This window comes from Stegostoma tigrinum, chromosome 31 (assembly GCF_030684315.1).
Source record: "Stegostoma tigrinum isolate sSteTig4 chromosome 31, sSteTig4.hap1, whole genome shotgun sequence".
Classification (NCBI taxonomy): Eukaryota; Metazoa; Chordata; class Chondrichthyes; order Orectolobiformes; family Stegostomatidae; genus Stegostoma; species Stegostoma tigrinum.
In genome coordinates this window covers 38,121,549-38,140,236 of record NC_081384.1, presented here as the reverse complement: position 1 = coordinate 38,140,236, position 18,688 = coordinate 38,121,549, and the positions used below count along the sequence as shown (strand labels likewise).

Genomic DNA, 18,688 nt, shown 5'->3' with positions numbered 1-18,688 from the left:
ATTGGTTGTCGGATTGCTTAGCTCTGTCTATCACTTGCTCCTTATGCTGTTTGGTGTGCAAGTAGTCCTGTTTAGTGTCTTCACCAGGCTGCCACATACACTGTAGGTATCCTTGGAGCAGCTTGTGGCATGTCCTCCAGCACTCTCCATTGAACCAGGGTTGATCCCCTGGCTTGGCGATAATGGTTAAATGGGGATATTGCTGGGCCATGAGGTTGCAGATTTTGCTGGTGTACAATTCTGCTGCTCTGGTGGCCTAAAAAGCCTCGTGGATGCCAAATCTTAAGTTGCTAGAACTATTCACAGTCTGTTCCATTTAGAACATTGATAATGCCACACAACATGATAGAATGTATTCTAAACGGACTTCATCTCCACAAGGACTGGGTGGTGGTCACTATTACTGATACTGTTGTGGACAGATGCATCTGTAATTGGTAAATTGGTAAAGATGAGGGCAAGCATGTTTTTCCTCTTGTTGGTTCCCTCACCACTTACTGCAGACCTAGTCTAGCAGCTATGTCCTTTAGATCTGATCTACTTGATCAGTAGACCCTCGCTTAGTGGTGGATGTTGAAATCCCCACCCCAGAGTACGTTTTTCACCCTTGCCACCCTCTGTGCTTCCTCCAAGTGTTGTTCAACATTGAGGAGTGCTGATTCATCAGCTGAGAGAACTGATAGTACATGGTAATCAGCTGGGGGTTTCCTTGCTCATGTTTAACCTGAAGCCACGAGACTTTGTGAGGTCCAGAGTTAATGTTGAGGACTCCCAGGATAACTCCATCCCAATTGAATACCACTGTGCCACCATCTTTGCTGGGCCTATCCTGCGGGTGGGACAGGACATATCCATGAATGGTGATGGTGGTGTCTAGGGCATCCATTAAAGGCGACAAATAACCAGGCTTCCTTGAGTTAAGAAAAATGCAAGTCTATCAGTTACTAAATTTGAGAGGAAATAATACTGTAACACACATTCAGGGATTAGAAATGAGGAGTGAGTCCAAAAAGGATAACAGTTAAAAGAGAAATGGATCAGTTTCTTTGACAACACAGTATGGAGCTGGAGGAACACAGCAGGCCAGGCAGCATTAGAGGAGCAAGAAAGCTGACGTTTTGGGATGGGACCCTTCTTCAGAAATGGGGAGGGGGAAGGGAGCTGGGAAATATATAGATTGAGGAGGGGTGGGGCTGGGCAAGATACTTGGGATGGCGATAGGTGAGTGCAGGTAGGTAGTGGTGGGGATTGGTCAGTGGGGTAGGAGCAACAGAAAGGTGGGAGAGAAGATGGGCAGTTTGTGTCAGGTCAAGGAGGTGGGGATGAAAGGGAGGGTTGGACATGGGACGAGGCCGGGAGAGGGAGATTTTAAAACTGGTGAATTCCATGTTAAGGCCATTGGGTTGTAGGCTTCCGAGGCAGAATATGAGGTGCTGCTCCTTCAGTTTGTGGGTAGATGTGACACTGGAGGCGACCCAGGATGGACATATCACCCAGAGAGAGGGAGGGTAAGCTAAGATGGTCAGCAACCAGAAGGTGTTGTCATTTGGCGTGTACAGAGCATGGACGCTGTACGCTTGGTCTCACCAGTGTAGAGGAGGCCACATCTGGAGCAGTGGATATGGTTGACCACGTTGGCAGATGAACAGGTGAATCTCTGTCTAATATGAAAGGTTTGCTTTGGGCTTTGAATAGAGGTGAGGGTAAGGTGTACGGGTAGGTGTCACCCTGCGGTTGCAGGGAAAGGTGTTGGGGATGGTGAGGTTAGCTCCACACTGCGTTATCTCTGACTCCAGCATCTGCAGTTCTTGTTATCTCTCAGTTTCTGTGAATTGCTATGAAGAGCAGAGAGAGGAACATCGATAGTTGGTTAGTTGATTTTGGGATTTTTGGCATTAGCAACATAATTGAAATTCTTTTGTCTTGTTTCTTTTTCACAATGGCTGGTTGACAGCTCTCAGAATGAGAGGGTCCTGCTGTCGCCCTGTTCCTATTGTCTGTCGTGTTAGCTATCTAGCTTCTAGCACACCGAATTTGAGAATCCATTTACCTGTAAAGTAGGTGTGACTGGTGGGTGGGTGATTCTTGAACTGTGACCTTGACAGTACACCCATGCTTGAACCCTGGCTATGACCCAAAAACTTCAATTCACTACCACACCTCCAGTAATTAACACACATCCTCTGATTAATGCATCCAGCCCAGAGTTGTAGTTAGTTTTAAATCACTTTTTGGTGTAATCCTGGAGGGATAAAATGCAAAAATGACTGCAAGAGGTAGCTTTTTGCTGAGAGGAGTAAAATAGTGTAGGTGTGCTTTTCCCAACATGAGACAAAGACACAAGAGGCAGGCAGGATTCAGGCAAGTGGAAGATGTTTATGCAAGCAGAAACTGGTTTGTGCAGGAAGAAAGCTGAAGGATCTTCCCCCGGATATGGCTTCGGAGGATAAATCAATGACACACCCTCTGCTTTTACAAGGAAATACAGCATTTTTACAAATCTGTGTAACAGTAATCAAATACATAATAATTACTGTCCTTCCCCCCCCAATCCAAACCATCATCCTGTGGGACACCTAATCAGTGATGGACACTTCCATGGACAGGCCCATGTTGCCGTGATCTTATGGTATTAACCAGACATTGTAATCATTAGGCCTTGGGATCTCCCCATGCATCCTATTCATTGACATTCCAAAAGTTTAATGGCTATACTCCTTCAGGTCTTTCTCAGGCTTGTTTATCTGTAAGGGCAGCACGAATTCTATTACCCATTGTGTTTTGGTGCTGTCTTTTATCACATTCAGTTACTCCTTTTAGTTTCCTACTGCCCCAATTACATACTGTAAAAATAAAAAGTCAGTTGGTTTTAACTGATTGCTATAACGTTAACTTCTGTTTACAGTTAATGATAAGTGTAATGTGATACAGCTACCTCTATTGTCAACATTTTGTCATTTACAGTTTGTGATCAATCTATCTTGTGCAGGGCAAAAGAGAAGGCATCTCCTGAGGCTAGTTAGTCTTTTACATCTAAGCTTGAATGATTTTTTAAGACTTGTATTATATCCTGGTTATGTATTGAAACCAGCTTCTATGATTACAGCATTTTTAGCTAAAAACTGTTTAATATTGCTGGTAGTTTCAAAGAGGCAACTATTTACTAAATTACTTTAGCTGTCATCCTTGCAACTGCTTAAGGACATAATCTCGGACCTGATATTATTCATTTACTGGGATATTCATCCTCTCATTAACAAAGCTGGAATTGGTCACTTACCTGTCCTAACACATCCTTTTATCAGAACTGCCTCGGATGGGAATATACAGAGTTGTTTTACTGAGCCTCCAGCAGTTCTGTTCAAAGGAACCATTGTATTTCTCTGTGTGAGCAGGTTGCTTCGTTTCACTTAGTTTTTGTCTGCCATCTTGTATGCAGGCATGGGCCTGATTAGTGTGTTCAGGTACAGGTCACCTTGCATAGCCATGTAGGGCCACTCCTACGTATAGTGAAATCTTTCATTATCTCACCCCCTCTCACCCTCTCCCTCTATTTCCCTGACACTTTCCAAGTGAATATTTTTTGGACCCCACACAGGACTTTGCGAGACAGCACCAAATTTACACGTGCAGTCTTGTTTCCGGTCTGTAGCAGTCTGCTTTAAAGCACACAGGTTCAGAATGAAACATTAAAAATGTCCATTCAGGGTTCCAATCTGATTTCATGACATACATAATAATGTCCTGCAGCTTGCATTTGGTTCCTGACTGAGCAACGTGTCAACTTTGTGACCTTATCCTAATTTCCGAATACATCCATAGCCTCTCCCCTTCCTATGCTTGTAATAGCGTCCAGTCACACAAACCTTTGTGAAATGTGAAATTCCCCTTCAGAAAGAGGGACCACTGATACTGAAACAAAAAAATACCCCACAACTTTCAGGCATTTTTGCCGATCAGATTAAAGTGACATTCTCAGGCTTGATGACGGACTCCAGATCTCTTGAGATCCACCAGATGTGGCAGGAGAAACAGACACACTGCAAACGTCTCCCTGAAATCCTGCTGTGGATGTAGCTGTGAGGGATAAGTGGACAGTCGGGCTGAGTAACTCCATCTTCTGGATCTGTTGATCAATGTGAAGCAACGAGCAATGTGGAGACTCCTAATATTTCCTGTCCTCATCACACTACATAACAAAAGATCACGAATGTGAGATTAAAGTGCAGCTGGAAACTGAGGAGCAGCCCCTTCATGTTGTAGAATAGAGGTTGTAACCTCTTGCAAACTCTACAGATGTGAAAAACAAACTCACCCAGGCTGTGGAAATTACAGGTGGGTTTGAAGTCCATGGACAATCCACTGCCTGGAACTGCCATGTTTAACACTCCCCTCTAGGAACTTGGAACATTTTACTCTATTAAATGCAAGTGATTGTTCTTAGTGAGTGTACAGCCCTGTCCTGAGTTACCATCTGAAGCTGTAATTCAATGTCCCGAGCAGTAGAGGGCAGTCAGAGCTTTTGAGAAAAGCCTCTGTTGCCAACACCAGACAATTCAACAATTCGAGATGGGTCACTTTGGTTCTTGTTGCTGTCTCCGTCTTCATTGCTTGAGTGCTCTCCTCCATCATTGAAGAGGGCAGTGACTCTTATTGGTGAAGGGAAGGGTTGGCAGGAAGGGAATGAGATGCCTTGGAAAGGCATGATATGGGAGATGGTAATATCAGTTCAAGGTGCTGCTCCAGATTAATGTCCAGTGATAGTGATAATGGGAACTGCAGATGCTGGAGAATCCAAGGTAACAAAGTGTGGAGCTGGATGAACACAGCAGGCCAAGCAGCATCTCAGGAGCACAAAAGCTGACATTTCGGGCCTAGACCCTTCATCAGAGAGGTCTCTGATGAAGGGTCTAGGCCTGAAACGTCAGCTTTTGTGCTCCTGAGATGCTGCTTGGCCTGCTGTGTTCATCCAGCTCCTCACTTTGTTATCTAATGTCCAGTGATAGTTGTTCATGACATTGGCAAACAACGTGAGGACAATGGGTGAGGAAGGGAGCAAGGTGGGGTATGAGCCCCCGCTGTTAAATAGTCCAGCTGTACTGAAGCAGTAAGACTGAGATTGGCAAGTACACTGTATGTGGGATGAATGTGGGAGAGGAGTAGAGTAATATAAATGGACTGCATTCTGTCAGTGAGTTACTGAGTTACACCCTCACTGAGGCAGTTCGATTCGGGGCAGATTTTCCTCATACACTCACTGCCAGCCTGGCCAATACTTTGCTACCTCACATGCGATGTAGGGTAAAATTGATGACATAATGTTCTGTACGTAGCTTGCCCTTGCTGAGGGAGAACAGATCAGCCATACTACAGCAGCATTTATTAAAAAAGAATTGCAGTAAATGAGTCAGGAAGTTTACTATAATTGTACAAGCCTTGTTGAGGTCACAGCTGAAGTACAGCTTTGTTCTCCTTCCTCAAGGAACATCAGGAATAGGAGCAGGCAATACCATCAAGGCTGATGGTCCATTTAAATGATCATTGGATAAACATATGGATAATAAAGGAATAGTGTAGGTCAGATGGGCTTCAGTTTGGTTTCACAGGTCGGCGCAACATCGAGGGCTGAAGGCTTGTACTGCGCTGTATTGTTCTATGTTCTATGATCTTCTGCCTTTACATTCTCAACCACCGACTTGTCCTTAGACAGATGTTCGGCTTCTCAGTAAATCTATCAGAATTTTAAACGTACTCAACAGCACAACTACCACAGTTCAATGGAATATTTTCCTTATCTTAGCCCTAAATTATTGAGACTATGCCCTAGCCCTGCTCTTCCTGGCTAAGGGAAATAACCTGTCAGTGGCTCCCCTGTCAAATCCCTTCAGAATTTCATATGCTTCAATGAGATGACCTCTCATTTTTCTAATCTCCACAGAATTCAGGTCCAATTCACTCAGCCCTCATCATAGGGCGATCCCCTCATCGAGTCATAGAGTCATACAACATGGAAACAGACCCTTTCCTACTAGCAAAGTGGATAACCTCATATTTGCCTATATTGTTTCCATCTGCTACCTCATTGCCCAATCACTTAACCTGTCTATATCTCTTGGCAGTCTTTCTGTGTCCTCCTTCATGGCTCACCCAGCTTTGTATCATCAGCAAATTTAAAAGCATTTTCTGGGTGTGTGATCTAACCTCTAATGTAGAGTCATTAAGTTCTACAGCACAGAAGAAGACCCTTCAGCCCATCATGTCCACATTCATCAAAAACAACTACCAAACTATTTGAGATAGTAAGAACTGCCAATGTTGGAGTCAGAGATAACACAGTGTGGAGCTAGAGGTGCACAGCAGGGCAGGCAGCATCAAAGGAGCAGGAAAGTTAATGTTTCAGGTCAGGACCCTTCTCAGAAATGGAAACTAATTGATGAGATTGTAAATAGCTGAGGCCCCTGGTTTGGTCATGACATTTGACTAATTACATCCGGCCAACTCGAAAATGCCTTTTATTTCTACTTCTTATTTGGTTCATCAGTTCTGCATGCTAATCTGATGGCAAAATTCTGGCTGTATAAGAGCCAGAATAATTCAATAATTGCACATTTTGAAATTGCACTCTACCACTTCCTCTGGCAGTTCATTCCACACACTGTTGTAAAAATAGTTGCCCCTCATGTTCTTTTTAAATCTTTCTCTTCTCACCTCAAAAACTTGCCCCTTAGTTTTGAACTCTCTCACCCTAAGGAAAAGACCTGGGCTGCTCAACTTATCTGCAGTTGAGGTTACAGTGAAACTTTGGTTAATGATATCTCCTTTTTAAAAAAAAAGCTGAATGAATGCCTATGAAGAAGGGTCTAGACTCGAAATGCCAGCTTTCCTGCTCCTCTGATGCTGCTTGGCCTGCTGAGTTCATCCAGCTCTACACCTTGTTATCTTAAATGAGTGCCTATGTTTGAATGCAACTTGCTCCAGAGTTGCACATCCAATTCAGGTCATAGATGTCACATTGGAAAGATATGCTGTCAAGCACCGTTTTGATGGACAGACCCTGCAGCTACCTCTATTAGAACTCTAAGGTCCTGGCTTCTTCTGTATCCTTTCAATAGTTGACTACTTGTAACTGTTGAGACGGGAGGCTACCTTCATGGTAACCTCAGTTAGTGTGAGATTTGAACCCATGCTGTTGTCATCAGTTTGCTCTGCAGATCAATTGGCCAGCTAACTCAGGTTAAACTCACCACCTGTTATGCCTCTCACGCGAGGGAGCAATTCTCTGGGGCTATGCAAATACTCCGTATTGTAGCTCTGTCATCTTCTGTTTGAAATCCATCTGAGCAGGTAGGCTGACCTCATTTTAATGACCTTGCTGAAATATGGCTCTCCTGACAGTGTAACATTCCCCTCAGCACTACACTGTGTCAACTTACATTTTGTATTCAAATATCTAGAGGCAGACAACCCTTTAACCAATTTTGTTGCATTCAGACTGTGAACTGTGACTGATGATGCTGTGTCTTGGCATGGCGATATAATGATTCATACAGACTTCCAAAACTTCCTAGATTCTAGAATGGTCCCAGTGGAGTCTACTATTAAGCAAACCTCAATTATGCATTTAGAAAATCATAGTAAATTAGACAGAGTCAAAAGGATTTTACAGAAGGGAAATTGTGTTTTATAAATTCTTCAGAGTATACTCTGAGGAATTTGTAAAGCACAATTTGCCTTCTGTAAAATCATTTTGACTCTGTCTAATAATACACTGATTGTCCAAGTGCGTAATCAAGGCTTGCGTAATAGTAGAGTCCACAGTGCCATTCTAGAATCTAGGGCGTTTTGGAAGTCTGTATGAATAATTTTAACACTTGGCAAGGCAGTTTTTGTGGCATCACCACTCTTGGTTTACAGAGCGAATGCAATAAAATTATTTAAAGCTTCTGGGCTCAAGCCGTCCTTCATAGACTTGAATATAACATTTGAGTTTACGCACCAATTCAGTATGGAGGGATTGCCGCACCATCAGGACAAGTACCTTTTGAATAGGACACCAACTGAACTTCTGCCTACATATTGAGATGTATTTCAAGCAGACTTCCAGCTATAACTGGTCAGTTATAGAAATGATACTGAAGAAAGCAACAGGAATGATTGAGGGGTTACAGGGTTTGGATTATGAGGTGCAATTATGTAAACTAAACTCTTTCTCACTGGAAAGGGCGAGGCTGACAGATGGTACAGTGACTGTTTCTGAAATCCTGCAAATTGTGGACCATGAAAAGCCATTTCACCTTGTCTGGAACAGTGGAAACAAAGCAAATGGCCTGCACTTGAAGGGATGAAGGGGATTTCATAATTAATCTGTGAATATAATATTTTGTTGAGTAAGTGGGGTGTGTTGCCCAAGGAGATGGAGGCAGCAATTAGCATTAATTTGTTCAACTGCAGTGTACAAAGATATCTTTTAGGAGGACCATGTTGGGATATCTGAGTAATTTAGAATGTGACATATGATAAATGTAAAATACTTGAGAGGAACAGGTGTTTTTGAAATTTACAAACCCCTCCAGCACTGGGGCTTATGCGGCCCTCTTGTCTGCCTCTGTTATGGGCTCATTGCTAGGGACTGATTACTAGAATTAGTCAATAATTATCAGCATGGGACAAAATGAACTGTATGGATCTTGGCCACCTGTCATTTAGCACTTCCTATATTCAGCTATCCAAAACCCTGGCTAGACCCAAGACTCAGTAGGTACATAGGAGTACTCTGTGCATTTCTAGGCAACATAGCCAAGGAAGGATCTGTTAGCTTATGAGAGAGTACAGTCTGGATTTATCTGAAAACAACCTGGATACAAGGGTTTAATTCTGAAGTGACGTTACACAACATGTGAACATATGAGTTAGGTGCTGTGTAGGCCACTGAACTTAAGCTTACACTGCCATTCACTCAGGTCATAGCTGATCTGATGACCCCACATTCCCACATACTCCTGAAGGCTGGGGTTGTATTCCTGGAAATTAGGAATTTAAAGGGTTGTGTTATTGAAGTTAGCAAGGTATTAAGGAGAACAGTTCAGCTGGGAAAAGGTGGAGGAAACAAAGAAAGAAATTTCTGGAAAAACTCAGCAGGTCTGGCAGCATTTGTGAAGAGAAATCAGAGTTAACATTTCGGGCCCAGTGACCCTTCCTCAGAGCTGATGGTAGCTAGGAAAGCGTTGGTTTTTATGCAGAAGATAGGGTGGTGGGACAGGTTAAGGTGTAAATGATAGGTGGGGATAGAGCCCAAAGAGAGAGAAACAGTTGGACAGGCAATGAAGTGGATAATGATCTGGTTAGGGTGAATAGCTGTTAATGGGGACTGTTTGTGGCTAACTCTCGGTTGTATGCCATAGCAGACTATGTTATCACAAGGCCAAGTGTGTGGGGGTGGGGGCTGGGACAGTTTGGAGTTCAAGCCCTAAACTCAATATTGAGTCTAGAAGGCTGTAGGTTCCCCAAGTGGAAAATGAGATGCTGTTCTTCCAGCTTATGCTGATTTTCACTGGAGTACTGCAGCGAGCCTGAGACAGAGATATTGGCCAGGGAACAGGGGCATGTGTTGAAGTGGCAGGCAACTGGAAACTCGGGTCATTTTTGTGAGCAGACCATAGGTGTTCCTTTGTTCCACAGTTTGAATAACCTTTGGGTGAAATACTTCATATTCCTAATTTTAATTCTGTTGCTACGTAACTTAATTCCTAACTGAAGTTTCGTGAGGATGTTTAGGGAATGGAAGAATTTAAAAAAAAAACTTTAAATTTCTCAATCTGGCGGTGTCCTAACATGTAATGTTTCTTTTTCCAATCATTGAACATTTTGTGATGTCATTTATTTATTCACTGGCAAATCTCTAGGCCATTAAGGAAGCTGCACACACATCATAATCTCTTGTTATTCTGAAATCCACTTGTGCTTTGTGTTTCTTATTTCAGATTCAAAGCCAGAGTCACCCAAAGTGAGTGGACGAGCCTGGGGCAGGCTACTGGTGAGTCTGGGTTTCTTGTCGTGTGTGGGGTAAGCAGTTAATGAACTGCTGGTGGGCTGCTGGTGAGCTGCTGGTGAGCTGGTTTCTTGCTGCATAAGTTTGGTACAAGAGGCTAAAGTACATTAATGTAAACGGGTTTGTAGTGAAGTGTGGGTGAATCACTGAATCAGGGAAATTCATTGTTAGTAGGGTTATCCAATAAAAGAGAGACTTCACTTTAGCAACCCGTAATTGTTTGCTCTTTAAAATGTAGCCCCTCCCCGTAGGACATGACTCTTCTAGTGGATTAGGTCCATCTCACTGAACACTTTCAAACACATTCAGTGTCCAGGTCAGTGGTCTGCAATCTGTGATGCCAAAGCTAGACATGGTTCTTTAGCACCTTGGCTACGACTGTTGAGGTTGGTTGGCTTGCTGAGCTGGTTTTTTGTTCCGCAGATGTTTTGTTACTATGCTGGGTAACATCATTAGTGCAGCCTCCAATGAAGCATCGGTGTGTTTTCCCACCTGGCTTTTAAACTCTGGAATCCGTTGAGCTGGATTGTCTCAGTTCTGGTTTTCCTTCTTAGTGGAGTGTACATGGGGTTGAGTTCTATGTGTTTATTAATGGCTTTCTTCATGGAGTGCCAGGCTTCTAGGAATTCCCGTGCCTGTCTCTGCTTAGCTTATCTCAGGATCTTGGTGTTGTCCCAGTCAAATTGGTGGTTCTCCTTGTCCATGTGGATTGAGATGAGTGAGAATTGGTCGTGTCTTTTTGTAGCCAGTTGGTGTTCATGTACTCTTGTTGTTAGTTTCCTTCCTGTTTGTCCGATGTAGTGTTTCTCACAGTCTCTGCAGGGGATCTTGTAGATGACATTGGTCCTGTCCATGGCGGGGAGTGAGTCTTTAGTTTGGGTGAGCACTTGTCGCAGGGTTGATGTGGGTTTGAGTGCCACTCTGTTGCCTAGCGGTCGTGGGAGTCTTGTGGTTATTTCCGATGTGTTCCTGATGTAGGATAGTATGATGAGTGTGTTGGGGTGTGTAGTATCTTCCTGATGCTGTTCGTGTAGGCATCTTCTGACCCAGTTTGTTGGATATCCATTATCCGTGAAAACCTGCAAGTGGTGGTATTCTTCCTCTTGGCTATGACTCCTAACCATTTTTTAGTAGGGTTACATGGAAAATACTTAAAAAATATTAAATCAAGAAAAGTAAGAGTTACGTTTTGACTGTAGAGTTAGAAGACTGATCATTTTTAGGATCTGAAATGATTATTTTAACAGAAGAAGGGTCAAGACTCAAAACGTCAGCCTTCCTGCTCCTCTGATGCTGCTTGGCCTGCTGGGTTCATCCAGCTCTACACCTTGTTATCTCAGATTCTCCAGCATCTGCAGCTCCTGTTATCTCATCACATTTGAAATTTTTTTAGCCTGTTTGTTGGGCGTGGGTGTCGCTAGCTAGGCCAGCATTTATTGCCCATTACAAATTACCCAGAGGGCAGTTAAGAACCAATCAGAATGCTTTGAGTCTGGATTAGGCCAGCCCAAGTAAGGACAATGGGTTTCCTTCCCTAAAGGGACATCAATGAACCAGATTGGTTTTTACAACAATTGGCATTAGGTGCATGGCCACCATTCGGCTGGATTGACGTGCAAAATTTTTATTGAGTTCAAATTCCACCACCTGCTTTTGGTGGGATTCAAACCCATTGTTCCCAAACATTGTTCCAGTCTACTCGTTCATGTAACATTACATTACACCACTATCTTCGCGATCGACCTGCTTGAGTGTATGAGTACACCATCAAATGGCTACAGGTAATGCTTTAGAAAGAAGTAGCCGTTTTTATAGTTGTGACCATTGTTGTTCCTATTTTAGTTGAATGGGCTAAATGAAGTTTTAGTTCTTGTGCTGCTGGTGGTATTGCCTCTGCCTCTGGGCCAGAGGTTCTGGATTCGAGGCTCACTTCAGGCCATGGTGGTTCAGGAAACTTGAAATTCTTCCAACACATGCAATGGGTAGTTGGTGAGTGGTGGAGATTTCAGGCTAGCCACATGATGGAAGGGAATTGGAGAATCTATCGTCACTATACATTGTTCCAGGTTGTAACTTGTGTGTAAAGGCACTATGCAGGCTCCCTGAAATATCTGCATCAGATTAGAAGCTTGTTACTAAAACTACGTGAATCAGTGGCCGGAAAAATTGCCTTGGCTGTATGCACCTTAAGTTAAAGTTGAGTTGGAACATGATTTTACTGACAACATTATTGTTCAAAATGTCAAAAAATGTTACAATTCAGAAATGCAGTTATTTTAATATTCGGATGTTTCTTTTAAGTGTCTGTTGGTTAAGATGGTTTCCCAACTATTGTCCTTTACTGACATGGGATGGTTTTAGTGCGGTAGCAAGGACACCAGCTAACAACAGTCAGAATTAGGTCTTCGCAGGACAAGAGAGAAAATTGGGAAACAAATGTGCATACTAAAGAGTTCCACTTAGGAACAATCTTCATCCAAACTACAGCAAGTGTTATCTCCTGATGCCGATTTAATTGTTCATTTTCTTTTTCAGAAACTCTTCGACCTGTCTAATGCTGCTGTCTTCATTGTGATCACTGAGTTTTTTGAAAAAGTCAGCTACTTTGGGGTTCGAGGTAAAGGAAAATATTCTTAAGCTGGCATTAAAGCTTGTTCCCCACATATCACATGGGTCAGGGATCCTGGAGGCCTTCTCTAAATATCTTGGAGTCAGTGAGTTATCCCATAATCATGCCAGCTTGAGGCTTTTACTAACCAGGGGTAGGAAATTTTTTGAATAAATACCCAGAGAATGGTGGCTCTTTCTCTGCACATCTCACTGCAGACTTCTCACTCACAATCCCTGTGTAGGCTCTGTACCAACAGCAGGGTTGAGAAAGTGGGGCAGTGGGAGGGGTTGACTGTGGGAGCCCTCTTTGTTCACTGTGGAATCTATGAAGGTCATACCATCACGTCAGGAAATTGACCTCCACTCCAAGGTGCTGTGGCTGGGGGACTTCAATGTCCTTCACTAAGAGTGGTTTGGTCAAACTGTTACTGACAAAACTGGCTAAACACTGAAGGACGTACCAGCTAGATTGGGCCCCTGACATATGATGTGAGAATCATCAACAGGAACTGCAGAATCTATAAATCAGAAATAAGAACAGAAGTTGCTGGAAAAGATCAGCAGGTCTGGCAGCTTCTGTGTAAGGAAATCAGAGTTAATGTGTCAGGCCAAGAGACCCTTCATCAGAACTGTGGAACATAGAACATAGAACATTACAGTGCAGTACAGGCCCTTCGGCCCTCAATGTTGCGCCAACCTGTGAAACCAAACTGAAGCCCATCTAACCTACACTATTCCATTATCATCCATATGTTTATCCAAGGACCATTTAAAATACCTACTTAACCCTATTCCTACCGATCTTTTTATCACATGACAATATTACTTAGAGTGACCACTGCACCATCCTTGTGGAATTGAAGTTCCAACTTTGCACTGAGTATTTGTTGTGTGGCAGTACCACTCTGTTAAGTGGGATAGACTCAGAACAAACTTACCAGCTCAAAACTGGGTGGTCAAGAGACACTGTGGAGGCATTACTAGTAGCAGAATTGTATCTGACTGAAATCTGTAAAAACATACCTGGCATATGGAAGCAAGGTCATTGGGGTCATTTAAGAGACTGCTGGACATGTATATGGTCACAGAAATTTGAGGGTGCATACATGAGGATCAATGGTCGGCACAACATTGTGGGCTGAAGGGCCTGTTCTGTGCTGTACTGTTCTATGTTCTATATCACGCCATTACCTTCAAGCCAGGAAATCAGCCCTGGTACAATGAAAAGCAGAGGACGCCATGCCAGCGAAAGTACTAGGCATATCTAAAAATGAGGTGCCAACCCAATGAAACTATAACAGAGGACTCCTTGTGTGCCAAACGGTGGAAGCTGCATGCCATAGACAGCGGTATCCAAAACCACAAGCAATCAATCAATTCAAAGCTCTGAAGTCCTGCCATTCTGCAGCCTGAATGGTGGATGGACATTTTCCAATGGGGTTCTGTGGCCTCAATACTCAGGCTCTGTTTTTGTAGTTTATATTAATGACAGATTCAGATAAAGGGAGCTGAGAAAGAAGTTAACAAATAATGCAAAAATTGACGTCAATGTTTTCTCTTAGAGGCTGCACGGCAGCTCAGTGTGACCATGTATCGATTGGCAGGCAAGCACATTGACTTCTGGTTCTGGACACCTCTTCAGCACACAGCCTCAGGTGTCCAACAGCGGCAGGAACAATTAGAGGGAATGTAGGCTGGCAATGAGGAGACTGCAGGAAGATACAAATGGTCTGGTCAGGTGGGGAGAAAAATGGAAAATATAATTTAATTCAGAGTAGTATGATGCAATGTATTTTAATGTATGATGCAATGTTCAGCAAGGATTGGTAATAGTCAACAAATGAGAAGATAGGAACTGTGAGGAGGAACAAAGTGATCTTTGAGTGTATGTCCACAGATTTTTAAAGGGCACAGGTCAAAGCCAATAAGTCAGCTAAGAGGCACTCACTTTCTCACTTTGGCTCACTTTGGTGAGCCAAGGCATAAAGTAGAACATCAAGGAGATTACGCTGGATCACCATATCATGCTAACTAGAGCAAAACCTGAGTCCTGCTTACCGTTCTGGTCACACATTATAGGAAAAATTGCAGGAGACACTGCAGAGAGGATTTGCAAGAATCTTCTCAGGACTAGAGCATTTTAACTATTGGGAAAAATGGATGAAGCACAATTGATTTCCTTTGAAAGGAGAAGGCCGAGTGGCTGACTTTGTTCAGGTGTATGAAATTATGAGGAGCTTGGATTGAGTAAATAGGCTATGCCTTCAAGATGGAGCCAAAAATCAGGGAGCATAGAATTAAAGTTGATAGGAGATGAGGAAAAACTTTTTCATTCAACAAAGACCCGGAACTCTCAGGTTAACAGAGGCAGAAGCTCTTACTGAATTTAAAGAAGTACTTAGATAACTACATGAGCAGTAACCTTCCAGACTATGAAGATGGTTTAATCTGGGTAACTCTTTGTTGACTGACACAGACGCCAAGGCATTACATACCTCTTTATTACAATACTTAATGAGGCCACTAATCGTTAGTGTTTGCACCAGTCAACAAAAATCCATCCACTTGAACTAGAACACATTTTGGATGATTTCTATGAAGACCTGGACAAGAGCATGTCAGAGGCTAGGAATTCTGAAACGAGTGACTAACCAAGCCTGTCTACCCTTCAGCACAGTATAAGTTATGGATGTGATGGAATACTGTCTACTTGCCTGGAATGAGTGCGGCTCCAACAACATCAAGAAGCTTGACACCATCTTAGACAAAATTGCTCACTCGATCACTCACCACCTTAAATATTCATGCTGTTGGCCACTGGTGTTTAGTGGCAGCAGCACGCACCATCTACAAAACGCTCTGCAGCAAACCACCAGGGGCCCTCCAAGAGCACCTTCCAAATCTACAACCACTACCAGTCAGAAGGACAAGGGAAGCAGATAAATGGGAACGTCATCACCAGTAACTTGCTGTCCAAGTCACACACCACCCTGGGATAGTGTCAGAAACTTATTCATTGATGTCAAGTCTCTGGCAAGAATGTTGAACCCAAAATTATTGACTCTGAAGCAAGAGTGCCTACAATTGAGTCACAACTGCCCAGTAATGAATTCACAATGTACTCAGTTGATCTGTTCAAGGCAATTTTGTACAGCCAGATCAGTAATGAATGCTCATTGCTACTTCCTTGTTTTGTTTCAGCTATACTGGTGCTGTATTTTACGAAAGCGCTCATCCTGTCTGAGAGCAAGGCTACCTCCCTCTATCATGTCTTCATCTTCCTTTCCACATCCTTTACCATCGTTGGAGCTTTCCTCTCAGACTTCTGTTTTGGGCGATACAGGTATGAACTGAAGAGCTATTTCATCTAGACCTAAGGCTGAATGGAGGTTCTTTCATTGTTTCTTATAAACAATTCAGAGATAGTCTCTTTGAGTTTTGAAGATGATTGTGCGAGTTGATGCAGTGGACTAAAGAAACTATTCTGTCCGGTGAAAGGACCCAAAAACTTAAAATGATCATTCAAGTTGACAACAGAGAGATCTCCTTCACACAAGATGTAATTGAACTTTGAATCTATCCAAAGATATGTGAAAGTTGGGGAATCAATTGTAAATTTCAAACTAAGACTGACAGATTTTTGGCAAATAATGTATTAAAGCTAATGGAATTGAGATACTGATTGACGATAATCTAATTGAATGGTGAAACTACTTCAAGGGGCTGAATAACCTCTGCTGTGTATGCTGCTATTTGAAATATGATTCTGGCAGTAACTTAGTGGAGGTAAATGTCTGGAATATTTGTGAGGCATCATGATGGGCTATCGTACGTTTCGAAGGAAGGTTGAACTGGCCGGTCACGTGAGCTCTCAAAATCAATACTTTCTTTTGAGAGCTCACCCTGGTGTCCTCAAGACAAATGAGGCCAGGTAGAGAGTGGCACATGACACTAGTTGAGCTTCACATTGTTTGGTCAGGATATGGTGGGGTGTTATGGAAAAGTTTTAGTTTAATTATTTCAGTGAAGAGAGGCTGGAAAAGCTCAGCTTGTTTTCTGAAGAACAGGGGGGCATGGACAGGATTGATACAGAGCATCTTTTCCCCTGAGTTTGAGGGTCAATAACGAGGGGGCATGATTTTAAAATGAAAAGCTGATGGTTTAGAGGGGATTTGAGGAAAATCTTTTTCACCCAGAGGATGGTGGGAATCTTAAATACACTGCCTGGGAGAATTGAAGTGGGAGACTCCACAACCTTTAAATTTTACTTGGATAAGCAGTTGAAATGCCAGAACATTCAAGGTTCCTGGTGTAGAAAAATGGGTCTAATGTAGTTTCAAAGTAGTTCTGTTAGTGCAGACTCAATCGGCTGAAGGGCCTCTTACATACTGTATGTTTCGTTGATTCTCCATGAGGATTACAGCTCTGGGGCACTTCCCAATTTTGTAAGCCAGCAGGTGAACTGGCATAAACAAATCAAAAAAAAAATGAAATTGCTGGAGTAACTCAGTAGGCCTGGCAGCATTTGTGGAGGGAAAAGAGTCAACGAGCTTCAGGTCCAGTGACAGTTCTTCAGAACTTGCATTGCAAATCACCAGTCAGGTACAAAACCCTCTGATGGCCTCAAGTCCCTGCCATTGGGAACCACCCCCTCATGCTGACCCCCGTGTAGTGTCCTGGTGTATCCTTTAAAGATATAGGGAACATAGACAACACATATTCACCAAGGTAATCCTGGGGAGGTGCTTATAAAGAAAAAATTGAAATACTTGGATTACTTTAGAGAAACTGCAATTGTTCACTTAAAGCAAGAAAGATTCAAAGGAGATCTAATTGGGATGGTCAATTCATGAAGATTTTGATCAACTAAATAAGGAAATCTGTTGGCAATGGGAGAGAGGTTGGTAGCCATAGGTCACAGTTTTAAAATAATTGGCTATGAAAGGGAGAGAATAGAAGATTTTCTTTGCATTTGTATATACGCTAGGTTAGTAATTGAAATTAAGAATCTTTAGGGCTATAGGGAAAGAACAAGTGAAGTCAGGCTAACTAGCTAGCTCATTCACAAAGCCATCTCATTCTGTACTGTAAGATTCTAAACTTTATGGCAATAATTATACTTCTGTCATTCCAGATTTTCTTTAAATTCAAATTTCACTATCTGCCACGGTGGGATTTGCACCAAGGTCCAGTATAATACCTCAGTGACTAGATTGCAAGTCTAGTAACAATAGCCATCACCTCCTTGTTTGCTATAAAATTCTATGGTTGTATTTATATCACAGAGCCACCTGGGTGTGGTTAGGATAAATGGGTTATTTTCCACCTAAGTAATGCTGAATTTGTATTGTTTTCAAGGTGATTCTGTGTCAGTGATTCAACCATGTCTTCTCAATCTTGAATTACAGGAGTATCCTCATGCTTTCTGTGGTGTACCTTATTGGTACCATTGTATTGTCAGTGACTGCAATACCAAGGGAAATCATACAGTCTGGGTGAGTACAAGAACTTTTCTTGAGAGTGCCCACGATGGGGAACAGGGACAGAGTGACCAGCAGTGATACTTCATTTCATTTCACTATTTACTTTCCTTTCACACCCTCCCTGGTGTCAATCTCACACTCTACATCTGGGGTTCACAGGGCATGAATGACCTCAGGATGGGGTCAGCAGCTTCATTATCCCCATAAAACCAACAATGCAGGGCATGCCACTTTGAAAGGGGCATGCTGCCAGCTGTCCAGATTGACCACACTGTTTCAGGTGATATGACTCTTTTGATTTGAAAATTTGAAGATGTAAATAGGGCCACAGATCCTGACTTTGCAAGAGTACAGGGCAATGCTGATTCAGGTCATATTCAACTATCCAAAGGTAAATGTTGAATTACATTCTGGGCCTTGGGATGCACAAAACTTAGCCCTTCTGCTTCACCATTCTCACATAATTGCAATGCCTTCCCCTTACCTCAGCTGCTGGTGGCAGCTCTGGCTTGATTTCAGTACTGGATTGACATGCTGCTTGCTTAAC

At 42.8% G+C, this 18,688-nt stretch overlaps 1 protein-coding gene across 1 annotated transcript in view; it reads left to right on the top strand.

The window, feature by feature from the left end:
• The window catches only part of LOC125466463 (solute carrier family 15 member 2-like), a 154,219-nt gene that overhangs the window by 79,742 nt on the left and 55,789 nt on the right, over positions 1-18,688 (top strand). The window contains exons 3-6 of the mRNA XM_048560992.2: positions 9,981-10,033; positions 12,584-12,665; positions 15,860-16,001; positions 18,067-18,153. Coding sequence (XP_048416949.2) covers positions 9,981-10,033; positions 12,584-12,665; positions 15,860-16,001; positions 18,067-18,153 — 364 coding nt within the window. The remainder of the gene's footprint in view (positions 1-9,980; positions 10,034-12,583; positions 12,666-15,859; positions 16,002-18,066; positions 18,154-18,688) is intronic.